Genomic DNA, 16,623 nt, shown 5'->3' with positions numbered 1-16,623 from the left:
CCCTGAGAGGCATCCAGAGGCCGTTCTGAGGGCAACTGGCTACTCTTATCCAAGATAACTCTTTAGAGGCAAGCACTTTCTCCTGACACAACTATGCATCTAGTAATGTTTTGTAAGAATTGATCCTTATCTTGTATATGGATGTGGGCTGTCACCATGTAAACCATGTACGGGACAAGTTCAGGCCCTGTGACGCCACAGGCAGTGGTCTTAATGGAATAATATCTAGTTTAGTTTGGCTAGATTTGAGGAATATCATACGATTTTACAGATCTGTAGCCATTCATTTTCACTTTGTGGAACCGCAATGGGGTCATACATAATGCCAAGGTGATCAATCCCAGATCACTGCACTTCTGGTTATACTCACTGACAATAACCCTGCTGTTTATTTGGCCGGTATTGGTAAACTCAGACTAGAGATGAAATACCCCTGATAATGACCTCAGTAACAGTGTCCCTTCTGGTCTTGTTGCGCATGAATGTTCCAGTCTAGGGAACAACAACGGGGGTCATAACAGTGTCGCTTGTTCAAAACACTCGTCGTAGTCTTTGTTTCTTGTGTGTATTTTCTGTGCTGCCTGTCTACGCCTCTGATATTCTAAAAACTCCTCCTTCAATGCTGCGCAACGCTCTTCTGGGCTGGAAAGTGCCTGAGGGTAGCGGCTGTCCAGCGCATCCACCGGTCCCGAACAGCCGGGCATGGAGCCGCCTCTGAAGAAAGCTTTAAGTCTGCAGAAGAAAAGACAAAACAATGAGTTTGATTCCTCTTGAGGTCCCTCAATTTTTTTGTTGAAAGATGCTCGTCAAGTTATTTCCACCGTTCATGGAGATCAATTTTTGTGTGTGTGTGGGGGGAATATTGGTTGGGAACATAAACCAATGATATAACCTTTAGAGGGTTGCACTGGGGCATAGACTAACGCACTTGTGGAATATGTATAGCATGTAATATCTGGTTCCGTTCTAGTCAAGCCTCTACTTGCACATTTCAGCTCCTACCTTCACTTTCCATGATCAAGGGGTAATTCAATGGACAATTCTCACTGAGTGGAAAATTTCTAAGCCATCTACTCTTTCACAAGGGAGGCTCCTTATCCCCAAGGTGTGATTATCATAATTACACACAGAATGATGTCTTTCTTGTAAATCCTTATTAAGATGTTGTCTTATTCCGTTTTGTGCACCAGGCCTTGTAAGGAAAGCATCCATGTTTTTTTTCCATGAAGAGCTAGCCTATCTCCTGGGGGATCCTCAGAAAAGGCAATGTATGTCTTATTGGTCTACAATTAAGAGAAGTCATGTAGAAGAGCTCTCACCCTAGCCAAATCTTTACACCGGGCTGAGCCTCTATGTTTATAATGATGTAGATAGTGGGGTGTTCTATGAACAGCCACCTTTACCGAGGTGGGAGCTACGACCTGTACTCAGATAGTGGTCACTCAGGCAGAAGACAAGAGCTGCTAGGCATATCCTGCAGAATGAGGCTAAACACTATATATTGTTAAGCTGACCAGCTGACAATTGTATGTGTATGGGGGCTTCCTGACTCTTCGTATCATCTACCTGGAAGTCGGGAGAAACAAGAGTTCCGAAGTCATTTTCTTTGGCATTGCCAGAGGATATTGGCCTCTCTGGCTGTGAATGAATGGACCTCTCTGTTTTCTCCGGGACCCTTTTTAAGTGATCTCAGGTGTCCCAGCGGTTTGGAACTCCATTGATAAGATACTTATCAGCTGTTCTTGTCGTAGGACAACCCCTTTAAGGCCTCCATATACATTAAACTATTAGGACAAACCCACCATTTTCAGCAGGGCCAGCTGACATGCTAATGTCCATCAGGAGCTCCCGACATATGATGTCGGGGAAGAACAGGTTCAGCAGCCCCTTTCTCCTCTGTGAAAACACATAAACTAGCTTTTGGCCAACACCTTTTGAAGGCACACCGGGCACCTTTCAGCATTAAGATGGAGCCACTGTTTAGGCAGTCTAGGCGGCCATCTTGTAGACTGAACCGGATCGCACAAGCATACAGTCTATTAATTGGTTAGGAAGCCATGACTACAAATTTTTGGGATGTTGGCCTATTTCTTTAATTGTGTTGGATTCCTCGTTAGGCATTGTTGGCTTGAAGCTAGTTGACCTCATGTGTACCTGATGTCTCCTGGTGGCCTCACATTGGTGTCTGATCTTTACACTGAGGCCCTCAGATGCCACCATCTCATTTGTGGGAAATCGCCAGGCCCAAATCAGGATTTCCTGGCAGTCCCCACACTCAGCTTCTGGGAATCCTTGGCGTGTGGCCCTTTATGATTCCCTTGGGAGAACCCAATGTTCTTGTTGTCCTGAGTACAGCACAGAGGAGGGGGCTGTGATCTCTGTAGCTGACCAATGGTCTACAGATCTCCCAGGACTCCCGGCTGGCCAGGATTCATGCCAGTTCACTTTGACTCCACTGTTAATACCATCACATAGACTGGTAACTCGTAGACTGCAAGTAAGTGACTGGAAAAATCTATTGGTTTTGTCAGAACAACGGCATTTCCCAGGCCATGCTGTAATAATCTCCATTCACATCCAAAGCTATGTTCATTACACAGTGAAGGGTGAGGATCAGAGTTCCATAGCTTTCCTCTAGTCCTGTGCCTGAAAGCATATACTGTAGGTAAACTACAAGGGCAATGTGAAGGCAGCATTGGATGTGACTGGAGTAGAAAACGATTTCTCTGGAAAAATCTATATATATATATATATATATATATATATATATAAAGTAGAACGTATATATGTATGTATGTTCCGCGATCACTCAAAAATGCAACCATCTTTTTCCACGAAACTTGGTATACACATTCCTTAATACCTGGAAATAAATCTTGCAGGGGTCTCAGCTCTCTAGCAGGTACCGGTCCTGAGATATTCCCAAAAATGACCTGCATTAGCCAATATAAGCCTGCGAGTCTCTCTCTTCATATCCCAACTGCCATACACATGGTCACATGACTTTTATCAGCTTTACTCCAGGTTTCCATAACAACCCATCCATTTTTCTTCACTGCTGTAGGTCAGCTTTAGGCTGGGGCTACAGGACGACAATAAGTTGCATGACAAAGAGGGAACAACTACACTGCTACATGTGTCACGCGACAATTTTTATAATCATAGGCTATGGTGTCGCACTGCGACATGCTGCGACTGCGACACGTCAGTTGCCGAAAAATGTTGTGTCTCAGCATGTCAAATGTCGCAGTGCGACACCATAGCCTATCATTATTAAAATTGTTGGTACAAAATGTTGCGCGACACATGTTTTGTGTAGCCCTATTATTAAAGGGCAGGGCACTGTGGAGGTCAAAGTTAAGGGGATGGGCTGTTGTGAAGATCCCATTTTAAGTGGCGGGGTAGTGTGGAGTTCACGGTTAAGGGGTGGGGTGCTGTAGAGGTCACTGTTATGGGGATACTGTCGATATCCTTTAACGACACACAGAAACATTCAATGAAATAGATGAAATATACCCGAGCGAAGCCGGTCCTTCTGCTAGTAAGGAAATTAAAGCAACTCACTTTGTCTTTCAACCTCCCCTGCAGAGATGGTGGCAATGGTTGGCCACTGTTACCGCTACGATAAACCTGGAGAGCATCCAGAAGATCAACTTCCAGGTGTGAACTCAGAGTCCCATTCGTAGTTCTCATCCACAGATGTATTCCTCCTGTACAGAGCACGAGTGCACCTACATCATTATGCGAAACATTTTGAAAGGATTTTAAATTTTTGTATTTTACATTATGTAAATATCACACATACCAAATTATTTTAGAGATGTGCATATACTGGTTATATTCTTGTTACATAGGGGCATTATTATAGTAGTTATATTCTTGTACATAGGGGCAGTATTATAGTAGTTATATTCTTGTACATAGGAGCAGTATTATAGTAGTTATATTCCTGTACATAGGAGCAGTATTATAGTAGTTATATCCTGTACATAGGAGCAGTATTATAGTAGTTACATTCTTGTACATAGGAGCAGTATTATAGTAGTTATATTCTTGTACATAGGAGCAGTATTATAGTAGTTATATTCTTGTACATAGGGGCAGTATATAGTAGTTATATTCTTGTATATAGGAGCAGTATTATAGTAGTTATATTCTTGTACATAGAAGCAGTATTATAGTAGTATATTCTTGTACATAGAAGCAGTATTATAGTAGTTATATTCTTGTACATAGGAGCAGTATTATAGTAGTTATATTCTTGTACATAGGAGCAGTATTATAGTAGTTAATTCTTGTACATAGGAGGCAGTATTATAGTAGTTTATATTCCTGTACATAGGAGCAGTATTATAGTAGTTATATTCTTGTACATAGGAGCAGTATTATAGTAGTTATATTCTTGTACATAGGAGCAGTATTATAGTAGTTATTCTTGTACATAGGGGCAGTATTATAGTAGTTATATTCTTGTACATAGGAGGCAGTATTATAGTAGTTATATTCTTGTACATAGGAGGCAGTATTATAGTAGTTATATCTTATACATAGGAGCAGTATTATAGTAGTTATATTCTTGTACATAGGGGCAGTATTATAGTAGTTATATTCTTGTACATAGGGGCAGTATTATAGTAGTTAATTCTTGTACATAGGAGCAGTATTATAGTAGTTATATTCTTATACATAGGAGCAGTATTATAGTAGTTATATTCTTATACATAGGAGCAGTATTATAGTAGTTATATTCTTGTACATAGGAGCAGTATTATAGTAGTTATATTCTTGTACATAGGAGCAGTATATAGTAGTTATATTCTATACATAGGAGCAGTATTATAGTAGTTATATTCTTGTACATAGGAGGCAGTATTATAGTAGTTATATTCTTGTACATAGGAGCAGTATTATAGTAGTTATATTCTTGTACATAGGAGCAGTATTATAGTAGGTATATTCTTGTACATAGGAGGCAGTATTATAGTAGTTATATTCTTGTATGTAGGGAGTAATTTCGGGCGAGTTTGCAAGGGGATTTTGTGCTTGGAAATCTATGCCAAAACAGATAGCAGGGAAATGGAAATGAATGAAATTTCAGCGAAAGTCATAGACATGTTGTGGAACATTCCCTCATGGAAACTGACCTGCCGTGCAGATTTTTTATCATGAGCTTCAATGGGGGAAGCAAAATTTGCAACCATATTGTGCAGGAGTAGATAATCATGTAAAATATACACCTTCCCAGTGGTCTGCTGGTCCCCTGTAAATCTCTGCGTACTGCCCCCCATGGATGACATGTTGTGATGTCCCCTGTGCAGGCAGGTAACATGTCAGTCCAGGGGCCACCTCAGTACTGGAGCTGCAGGAATTCAGTAATTTTTCTGATTATTTTACATGATCGGCTTTAGGTATCTGCATGCAGTCAGGTCCATAAATATTGGGACATTGACACAATTGTAACATTTTTGGGCTCTATACACCACCACAATGGAATTTGAAATGAAACGGACAAGATGTGCTTTACTGCAGACTGTCAGCTGTAATTTGAGGGGTTTTAACATCCAATCAGGTGAACGGTGCAGGGAATTACAGCAGTTTGCAGATGTTGGCTCCCACTTGTTAAGGGACCAGAAGTAATGGGACAATTGTCTTCTCGGCTGTCCCATGGCCAGCTGTGTGTTATTCCCTCATTATCCCAATTACAATGAGCAGATAAAAGGTCCAGAGGTCATTTCCAGTCTGCTATTTGCATTTGGAATCTGTTGCTGTCAACTCTCAAGATGAGATCCAAAGAGCGGTCACTATCAGTGAAGCCATCATTAGGCTGAAAAAACACCACAAACCCATCTAGAGATAGCAAAAACATTAGGCGCGGCCAAACAACAGTTTGGAACATCCTTAAAAGAAGGAACACACCGGTGAGCTCTGCAACACCGAAAGACCACGGAAAACAACTGTGGTGGATTACCGAATAATTCCTTCCCTGGTGAAGAAAACACCCTCATAACAGTTGGCCACATCTAGAACACTCTCCAGGAGGTAGGTGTATGTGTGTCAAAGTCAACAATCAGAGAAGACTTCACCAGAGTTAATACAGAGGGTTCACCACAAGATGTAAACCATTGGTGAGCCTCAAAACAGGAAGGCCAGATTAGAGTTTGCCAAACAACATCTACAAAAGCCTTCACAGTTCTGGAACAACATCCTATGGACAGATGAGACCAAGATCAAATTGTACCATCAGTGATGGGAAGGGAAGAGTATGGAGAAGGAAAGGAACTGCTCATGATCCTAAGCATACCACCTCATCAGTGAAGCATGGTGGTGGTAGTGTCATGGCGTGGGCATGTATGGCGGCCAATGGAACTGCTTCTCTTGTATTTATTGATGATGTGACTGCTGACAAAAGCAGCAGGATGGATTCTGAAGTGTTTCGGGCAATATTATCTGCTCATATTCAGCCAAATGCTTCAGAACTCATTGGACGGCGCTTCACAGTGCAGATGGACAATGACCCAAAGCATACTGCAAAAGCAACCAAAGAGTTTAAGGGAAAGAAGTGGAAGGTTCTGCAATGGCCGAGTCAATCCCCGGACCTGAATCCGATTGAGCATGCTCTTTACTTGCTGAAGACAAAACTGAAGGGAAAATGCCCCAAGAACAAGCAGGAACTGAAGACAGCTGCAGTAGAGGCCGGGCAGAGCGTCCACCAGGGATGAGACCAGCGTCTGGTGATGTCTATGCGTTCCAGACCTCAGGCTGTAATTAACTGCAAAGGATTTGCAACCAAGTTTTTAAAAGTGAAAGTTTGATTATGATTATTATTCTGTCCCATTACTTTTGGTTTCTTAACAAGTGGGAGGCACAGATGCAAACTGCTGTAATTCCTGCACCGTTCACCTGATTTGGATGTAAATCCCCTCAAATTACAGCTGACAGCCTGCAGGTAAAGCACATCTTGTTGTTTCATCTCACATCCATTGTTGGTGGTGTATAGAGCCAAAATGTTAGAATTGTGTCGTTGTCCCAATATTTATGGACCTGACTGTAGGTAAAGCCACAACAGAAATCTGCAAATCAGTCCACACCCTGTGACTTGTAGATGTCTCCCTGCTTTGTACTTTATGGTCCCTCTCGACACGTATAGATGGGCTGCTGCAGGTCACCGCTGCAGAGAGTAATTGAACAGTTAATTCCTGCTTGTCGAGAGAGACCAGGGAGAACAAACCAGTGGGGCCCTGGAAGCGTCGGAATGGCAATGGTAGAGGACTGTTGAGTTAATATATATTTTTTATCAATCTGGCTTTTCTACAAAGTCTATAACATTTTTTAATCTACTTTTTTCGTTTACCTGTTGCTTACAGTAGCCAACAATGAGTCCTTTCTGTGTCTGTAGTCCTCCGCACTGGAGCCCTGGGAGCCCCCGCCGCTGTACCAACTTGAGGTTTCACCTAATGGTGAGTTGAGGTAGCTTCCCCCCACAGACTGTGCGAGAGAGGGGGGTCTAAGGAACGAAACACTCCCTCTCCCACTGCTCTGGCTGGTCAGACTGCTCCGCATGATCTTTTCAGAGCCATGCAAAAAAGAGGGATCTATCTACTGGTGGTCTTTGTTTTTCCAGAGCATGGAAGTCTGTGAACACTGAGAGTGGCTGTTCTTTTAAAGAACAGTCCAAAATGGGAAGGATTATGGTGGCCAACTCTATTATCCAGGTGGGCATTTCCATGGTCCCAGTGTGCTCTTTGCCCTACCTTAAATGTTCGACGTTTTCTGGTGCTTGAGTCCACATGAGGCTACCAGGTAAGGTTGCTTTTGCAGGCCCTAAATTCGGTTCTGGTGGTTTCAGAAAGGACTTCACAGGCACAGATTGCTCTTGTTTGCAGCTCAAGTAATCAAGGGACAGCAACTGGTGGGGAGCACACGGAGAGTCTTCTTTACGGACCCCACTCGTGCCATCAACATCCATTAATGTCCTATCATCCAGATGTACATTATTGGTGGATTCTTTCTTTTCAGCCTCTGAGGAGCTTGCCTCTGAGGTTCCGGTCTGAGCCTCATCCTCCACAGGCCAGTCCCCGTCCACGCTCATCTCTTTAAAGAAGGGTAAACTCAAGTATTGGAGGATGCCACTCTGCGTGGACATGCTGTGTCTCAGTTGGCTTGCATGGTCACTGAGACCTAATGGTTTTGTAACAGTAAAGAAGGTGCTCGAATTACTGTGCTCAACGATGAGAAACAGTCAGTCTCTGATTCTCGGAGTGTAGAAATAGTCCTTTCCAAATCACCTTCCATCTGAGCAGATTCTCCACACCGTGCCTCTTCTACCTGACTGTATGGAAGAGGCACAGAAGAGGTGACAGGACTAATATCTGGAATTCGAAAGGGCTTGGCTTCTTCCAAAGGGCTACTGCTGCAACCAAAATATCTCCCTTGTCGGTGGCCAGATTCTCTTGCTTCCTTACGAGTCTGGCCTGTAGCCTTCGGTCTCATCCTCACTTCATCCCTCCAGGATTCTGCAGGTCGCTCGGAGCAGTTGGCAAACCTGCAAGTATGTTTTGGCCTGTGAGCACTGGCTCAGGTCCGATGAGTCCCTGGCATTGAACTCTGGATAGAGATCAGTCTCCGTCACGTACGGAAAGCCTCGAATGCTACCTCTGTTTGACCGGGTGTCTGTACTCTACCACAAAACGCCCATCAGGTCCGCGGCTTATCCTCTCCAAAGGGACGCACTCTCCAACATGACTCTCATAAATGGTGTATTGCCACTCGTGCTGCTTCCATGGCTCACACCGAGGTTATTCAAAGTCCTCTCACCCAAGTGCAGGGACTTGCGGAAGCTTTCATATGGTGACACTTGAAGCTTGAGCCTCACGAGACTGTCGGGGCTGTTAGAACCATTAGTATTTCTGAGAAATAAAAAAATACAAATTTTAATAGAACATTTTTGGAAAAACAAACTAAACAAAAAGAATACGGTGAAAATGTCAGTAAAAAGGGCGCTTCAGCTAATGGATATATGCTTAAAGCTAGAAATGGAGTGTAAAATTATCATAACCATCATTCTTGAGTGGAATCTTTCATTGAGGATGCAACCATTGAGTTCCATCCTAGGTGCTCAATACCGGAAAATAACTGATCAGTTTAAGGCCTCTTTCACACTACTGTATGGCTATTTCAGTGTTTTGCGGTCCGTTTTTCACGGATCCCTTTTTTTTTTTTTTTTTGTTTCCGTTCCGTTTTTCCATATGGCTTATGCAGTATACAGTAATTACATAGAAAAATTGGGCTGGGCATAACATTTTTAATAGATGGTTCAGAAAAAAATGGAACGGATACGGAAGACATACGGATGCATTTCCGTATGTGTTCCGTTTTTTTTTACGGACCCATTGACTTGAATAGAGCCACGGAACGTGATTTGCGGGCAATAATAGGACATGTTCTATCTTTCAACGGAACGGAAATACGGAAACGGAATGCATACGGAGTACATTACGTTTTTTTGGCGGAACCATTTAAATTAATGGTTCCGTATACGGAACGCAAAAAACAGCCCGCAAAAAGGAAACAAAAAAACGGTTGTGTGAAAGAGGCCTAATCCTAATGCATTCTGAATGGAGAGAAATTCGTTCAGAATGCATCAGTTCAATCCCTCTTCCGTTTTTTGGGCCGGAGAAAATACAGCAGCATGCTGCAGTTTTCTCTCCGGCCAAAAATCCTGAACACTTGCCTGAATTTTCATTGAAATGTAATAATGTTGCGACAAAACGGATCCGCATGCGCAGACTTAAATCTGTGAAATAAATAAATACCGGACCCGTTTTTCCCGATGACACCCGAGAGACGGATCCGGTATTTCAATGCATTTGTCAGACGGATCCGCATCCGGATCTGTCTACAAATACTATCCGTTTGCGTCCGGATTGCCGGATCCGGCAGGCAGTTCCAGCGACGGAACTGCCTGTCGGAATCCTCTGCCGCAAGTGTGAAAGTACCTTCAGATAAAAACTGGCAACCGCTTGACAAAAACAAGAGTTAACCCATAGCAACCCACCCAAAAAAAATAAAAAAAAAATATATATATAGTTGCTGCAGATTAACGGTCCATTTACATGTCCGTAGAGTATTGCGGATCCGCAATACACCCGGCCGGCACCCCCATAGAAATGCCTATTCTTGTCCGCAATTGCGGATGAGAATAGGACATGTTCTATTTTTTTCCGGAGCCGCGGACCAGAAGATCAGCAGCGCGCTCCGCAGACTGGAAGATCGTCGGTGTCAGCATCCATTCCGTCCCCATAGAGAATGAATGGGTCCTCATCCATTCTGCACAATTGCGGACGTGTGAATGGAGCCTAAATCACATTGTTAGAAGAGAAAGGTATCCAACAAACTCAGGGGACAAATTTTGTCGAAAATGTTCTCCAAGAAAGGCTTTCAAAATTTACTTTCGTTGAAGACAGATAAACCTTTTAGAAGAGGGCCTCAAAGTCATTACGCTCCAACTACAGGTCAACACTAAGGTCTGTGCAACTGTGAAGGAGATGTATGATCATGAGGACACAACACCGATAAAATTTGACTTGTCACCACCATGCAGGATCTACCAGTCGTAGGTTCATTGGTGGTTGGCGCATAAAGACGTAAAGGTAAAGCAAAAGAAAAAAAAAAAGCACTGATCGAAGCTAGAGATGGACAGCATGAAATGAGTGAACGGGAAGTGACGTATGAGCATGAAGACACTTACTGTGAAGGAGAAGCTTTCTTGGGTTGGGAGAAGACCATTGGTGCATCTGGAAGGTTATGAGAACACAACAGGGATCAATGAGGAGTAGAACTCAAGCCAATGTGACCTGTATGTCTGACCTACTTATCATCTTCATGTGGCTAAGCTGTCCAAAGAACGTAATCCCAAGAAGATGTGGATCTAACCGGTAGCCGAGACGTCTTAAAGGGGTTGTTTTTTTAATCCTCACCCCACGGTTCCTGAGAAGGCAACTTTACTTAACCTGCACTTCTGGTCTCCGTCGGTCAACGTGCCGCGCCGACGACATTCCATGTGTCGTTGCAGCCTATGACTGGCCTCGGTGGTGACATGCTCAAGCAGCGTGGACCCAGCAGCTGAGGCCAGTCATTGGCTGTAGTGACACACGTGGGGGACCGCAAGAGCAGTCAAAGACAGTCTGGGACCGAGTCAGAACCGAGTGGTGGGAAGCAGGTTAAGTATAGTTTCCTTCACAGATCCCATAGGGTTTTAAAGAAAAAAAGTCATCATGGACAACCCGTTTAAAAGCCACCACTTTGAAATCTGTACCTTACATAGACAACTCTCCTAGTTTGACATCCAGACTGGACCTTTCCTAATTGACAATTTACGGTGTCCCTTGGCAATATATAAAAAAAATCAGCTTCACGTTTGCGAAATTGGCTTAGTCAAAAACTAGAGGTATTGCCCATACCATGTTTCCCAGCTGTCACTTTTCCACCGGTGGTAGAAAAGAAATGAAAGCTTAAATGGTTGCTGTGGGCACCACCTGTACTAGTTTTCGTATAAAAGGTCCCACGTACATATGTAGGAGAGCTGAGTTTGCCAATATAAAGTGCGCCACTGTAATGTGTTATTTAAAGAGAAGCAATTCAATCACAGTCAGCACTGCTACATCTGTATTCTAAACAATGCAGCTCTATCCCTGACGTATTGCTGGAGGAAGGTCTGATCTAGCACCATGGCAGCAGAATCATGCTAGTTACAGGGCACATACTTGATCGATTGCTTTTGGAAATCTAAGACCATGCGCTGGATTTCTGGCCACCGATCCGTTGTAAAAGTGGACTGCTAATAGAAGATGTGATTGAGGTACTGAAAACAACACCCGTAGCTGCCTCGTAACCATTAGAGTACAAATGAAGATGCTTCAGTTACAGCAAATCCTGTGCATCATGGGCCTATGGTTGGGGTTATAGACATCGATAACCATAGAAGCCATCGGAAAACTACTTGACATTGAGGTTTTAGGCCAAAGCCACTACGTGACATGAAATACCCATAAAAAGATCTTGAAAAATCCATGGTCCTCTCTGCTCCAGATCTATGGCTATGAATGTTCCAACATGTTTAGTATGATGGGGACATGCAGGGTGAACACAAGAGCAGGGGCCACATAATGTACACAGCAAAGGAAAGAAATATGGAGGCCACACAGGCTGGGTGCATTCACACACCAATCCAAAAAAAGACAATGTTTAGGTGGAGCTGATGAACGGTGGACAATACATCACTGTGGTAGCACCATACTCATGCAGATCTGCAGTCATGGAGTAATGGAATGATTCCAGTGGAGCCTTTGGTCTGAAGACAGGGGTTGTATATCCGTCAGGAAAACAGTGACATACCTTACATATCTAAGGAGCTAAATATTTGGGAAATGAGCTTGAATTATGACTCTGTATTGTAATCTGCCTGAACGAGCAGCAGAAGCTCTACAGCCTTTAGAAGGACATGAAATATAGCTTTGTGAGGTAGATCCCACTGAACTATAAAGGAATTCCGGTCCTGTTTCTCCAACCACTGTCAGCTAGATGGACATACGTCATTTTACGGGGCTGCTTCATCAGGTCAGAGGAATACACCATATTTGTTATATAAAGAATTTCCAGTCTTTGGCTGCACCCTAGACAGTCCGAGATCATCGTTTACAAGCTGTTATTGGAAGGTCTCTTCTGTTGTCGCATATCTAACGTCAGTCTAGGAGAGCACGTTTCTCTTTCCTTTCCAGCTTATCAGGCCTTCTGTAAGTAAAGCCGACCAGAGACAACTCGATTTCATCTCCTTCAGCTGACACATCCACAGTTCTAGCCATAGGGATGAGGGACTTTGAAAAACTTGGGGGTTTGTCGGGGACATGAAGCTATGGACTGGAATTAATCATCAACACAGGGGCAAAGATTATCTGCACCTCTGGCCAGTTTGACCTGGAACATATGCTTATCACCACACGTAACAGTTTGGGCCCATCTACAACCCTGGTAGATGTATAAAGCATCTACAGATGGAGAAATATCACAGAAGGCCAATCAATGTTCTTCACAGAGTCTGGTCATACCCCCATCACAGCATCCATCACCATGTCTATGACCAGGTCTAACTATATTAAGGAATACAGACTGTGGTCCATACCATCATCTTCTATAAGTATAGGCATCAGATGGATCAAACTAAACAGACAGTCTTCAGAACCCAACTCTACTGTCCTTTGGTTTCAACAGGTAGACCTAAATGTTCCTAAGCAGTGTATTCCTTTCAGATGTCTTGGAAGGATCATGGGGCATCATGTAAAGATCTTTCATCCTCATCTTGCAGGTTGCTAAATGAACGTCTAACTAGTTGAATGGTCCATCGTATTGTCTTACCTTGCTGCCTCCGTTTGCGCCTTCGTCTGGCCCGGCGCTGGTTCATCCAACAGGCCACTATGGTGCTGAGGATAACCGCCAGGGTAAGGAAACAGGCACCCCCAACTACACCCGCCATCAGGGACTTCTGCTGGACCTCCGGATGCTCTGTCTGCGAGGGGTAGACTTTCATCCCTGTAGAACAGTTTGGCACAAGAAATCAGTGGGCATGTCCAGCTCATCACATAGAGTCTCATAGCCTGAGGTCAGTCTACGGGCTTGAGGTCACACTGGCGGGGGATCATTTTACTGAATTCTGACCCTTAGACTTTTCAAAATTGTATTTATTGGACAGGCAACCCCTTTAAAGGCAAACATATTAGAAATATTATAGTCAAATTCAGGTTGGTGTGGCCCTCCGCCCCAATCACCGCACTGATCAGCTGTAGCATACTATTCAATGCCGGGCGGACCTACGTGGTTAGACAAAGGGCGATCCGCCTCCCCTCAGCTTAGACTTGTGGTGCCAATTGGATGGGTTGCCATGGAGGTCCGAGGACTAACAGTAGCCTCCAGGTACACTACGCACATAAGCTGAGTAATGACCGAGCAGGCTGCCTGTCAGTGCGACATTGATGTGTATACCGCACTGTAATGCATTATAAAAGTGATCAAAATATTGCATATTGGACTTGAAAAAAAAAAAGATAAAGAAAGTTTTAAAAATAAAGCAAAAAAAAAAAAAAAATGTTGCATTCTTAAGGTGAGAATAGTTCAGCTCTGGGGATTGAACTACCTTATAAATTGTTGATTCTTCTATGGCTATGCTGGCTGCAGCGTTTGGATGCAGCGCCATCTAGTGGCTTCTTCTCCACTCACCTGCTGTGGAGATATTGACAGAGTTACTGGGATCGCTGATGTAATCCCCAGCAAACGCCACCAGGCGGAACTCGTACATGGCGTCCTGGAAAACAAACAAGCCGCATTTAGTTTATGGCTGTATTCCTCACACAGTAGTATGGGTAAATGGAGGGGGTGCCCTGTCACTGCTGCACGCAGGACACAGACGTACGCCATGTAAACTAGGCACAGATACAAGTGTAGCTATGTATGTAGATCCGGCTCTCCAGAACAGGATGGTATCAACCAGTCTGTGCCTCGGGGGTCTAATGGACAGGCCATATGGTGGAGCCGCACTGTTCTAACAGAAAACATTGTGGCGCACTCCATCAGACACCATATGACAGATAGTATTTTCTTCTAGGATGGGGGCACTTACATGGTGGAGAACAGTCCTCTGAACCCTGCAGACCGTCCTTCATAGAAGTCTCCTCCTAAAATTACACCTAGCGCAACCACTGACTGGCCCGGATCTAGCATCAGGACGTTATATGTAGCACGGCTAGAATTAAAAGGACTAGGGAACGATGAGTATAGATTTCTATTTTATCTCTGGTCTGGGGTCTGAATTGATTTAGAGGTGTGGTCTGGGATGTGAATAAATTTTAGGAGTCTGGTCTGGGGTGTGAATTAATTTAAGGAGTCTGGTCTGAATGAATTTTAGGGGTCTGGTCTGGTGTGTGAATTAATTTTAAGAGTCTGGTCTGGGGTATGAATTAATTTTAGGAGTCTGGTCTGAATTAGTTTTAGGAGTCTGGTCTGGGGTGTAAATAAATTTTAGAGGTGTGGTCTGGGGTGTGAATTAATTTAAGGAGTCTGGTCTGGGGTATGAATTAATTTTAGGAGTCTGGTCTGAATTAATTTTAGAGGTGTGGTCTGGCTTGTGAATTAATTTAGGAGTCTAGTCTGGAGTCTGAGTTTTTTTAAGTCCTGGTCTGGGATCTTTTTAATTACTGGTGTCTAGTTTAGGGTCTGAATTAATCTTAGGGGTCTGATTAGCTTTAAAGATCTGGTGTAAGGTCTGAAAGAAGTTTAAGGGCCTAATGAATTTTAGGGGTCTTGATAATTCTAGCCGTCTATGTTCAACCTGGACCCTCACCTTTACCATAACTACTTGAGTACCCTTTCTCTAGGGGAAAAATAGATTTTATTTTATACAGTGTTGTATTGGAAGCACCATATGGCAGCACACTGCATGCTTAAGGAACCTCAGGGCCTACATGTGTTCCTGTAAGGCTCTCTGGCAGTAATGTGCTCACAGATCCTTAACAGGTTTCTTCGCCACAGAGAGTGATGGTGGTCGGTCTACCCTGGTTTCTCACCTTAACCAGTCCGGGAACGAGCAGCTCGGTCTGCGTTGTGGGTATGGCATCATCAAGTAGCTCCCAGTCTCCTTCATCCTGCCGACACTCTAGGCCGTATCCACGTAGAGGATACAAGGATCGCAGAGGAGGTGTCCACGTCAGCAGCACTCCACGGGACGTCTCGTTGGCTTCCAGGAAGCGAGGAGGGGTGAGGGTATCTCTAGAGTCTGTGGTGGGTACAGGAGGAGGCAATGTGGTGGGTGGGACACCTGAGAGGCCAAAATAGTAGTGAGTATTGAAGACAGAGAAAGAGGTTAGGAGTTGTGAGACGGAAAAAGGGGAGACCACCGGCAACGAGGAAAACGAAGGCGGACAGACAGGAGTGGAGGGTTCTTGTCTCTTCCGTATACTCACTGAGAGGAGAGGCGGTCACAATCTCACTGAACGGCCCGCTGCCCAACTTGTTCTGGGACAAAACACTGAACTGGTAGGGGCTGTCGGCCTGAAGGTTCTCCACCACCAAGGAACTGGCTCCAACCGGCGCCGAAAGGGAGATCCATTCGTGGTGACCGTGTGACAGCCGCTTTACCCTGACAGCAGCACAAGAGACATCCAGCAATGGTTAGGGGCAATTCAACTCAAGCTAGAGGCATCTGTATAAAGGGGAACTCCAGATAATGCAGCCTTATAATACATTTAAGACTCTTTGTACTATCTCTGCTTGCGGTTATTGAATGTAATCCTCGTACATTTCATCCACAGCTTTCTGCGGCGGACTTTAGTAGCAAGTGATTGACGTTTTACCAATTAAAAAAATAAAAATAAATTCTGTGGTTCAGATTTTGAAATCCTTGAATTTACTGCAGAATTTCCCCGCCTAACAAGCCTTGCTACTGAGTGATCACCACCTGGACTGGGTGAGGCTCTCATCCTCTGGAAGTACATAAAATGATTCCAGCAAGCAGAGATCTTAAAAAGAGGGATGAACTGATAGTACACTGCATCATCACTTTTACTATATACAGTCAGG

The 16,623-nt window shown here is 43.9% G+C and overlaps 1 protein-coding gene across 1 annotated transcript in view; it reads right to left on the bottom strand.

The window, feature by feature from the left end:
* Positions 1-3,649: 3,649 nt before the first annotated feature.
* LOC122923502 (protein turtle homolog A-like) overlaps positions 3,650-16,623 on the bottom strand; it is a 38,874-nt gene continuing 25,900 nt past the window's right edge. The window contains 14 exon segments of the mRNA XM_044274327.1: positions 3,650-3,710; positions 7,352-7,584; positions 7,586-7,675; positions 7,677-7,759; positions 7,762-8,190; positions 8,193-8,529; positions 8,531-8,674; positions 8,676-8,761; positions 8,764-8,906; positions 10,748-10,793; positions 13,411-13,584; positions 14,269-14,353; positions 15,612-15,862; positions 16,008-16,183. Coding sequence (XP_044130262.1) covers positions 3,650-3,710; positions 7,352-7,584; positions 7,586-7,675; positions 7,677-7,759; positions 7,762-8,190; positions 8,193-8,529; positions 8,531-8,674; positions 8,676-8,761; positions 8,764-8,906; positions 10,748-10,793; positions 13,411-13,584; positions 14,269-14,353; positions 15,612-15,862; positions 16,008-16,183 — 2,338 coding nt within the window.

This window comes from Bufo gargarizans, unplaced genomic scaffold (assembly GCF_014858855.1).
Source record: "Bufo gargarizans isolate SCDJY-AF-19 unplaced genomic scaffold, ASM1485885v1 original_scaffold_1671_pilon, whole genome shotgun sequence".
NCBI classification, from domain to species: Eukaryota; Metazoa; Chordata; class Amphibia; order Anura; family Bufonidae; genus Bufo; species Bufo gargarizans.
The sequence above is the reverse complement of the archived record's forward strand: the minus strand, read 5'-3'. Positions and strand labels throughout refer to the sequence as shown.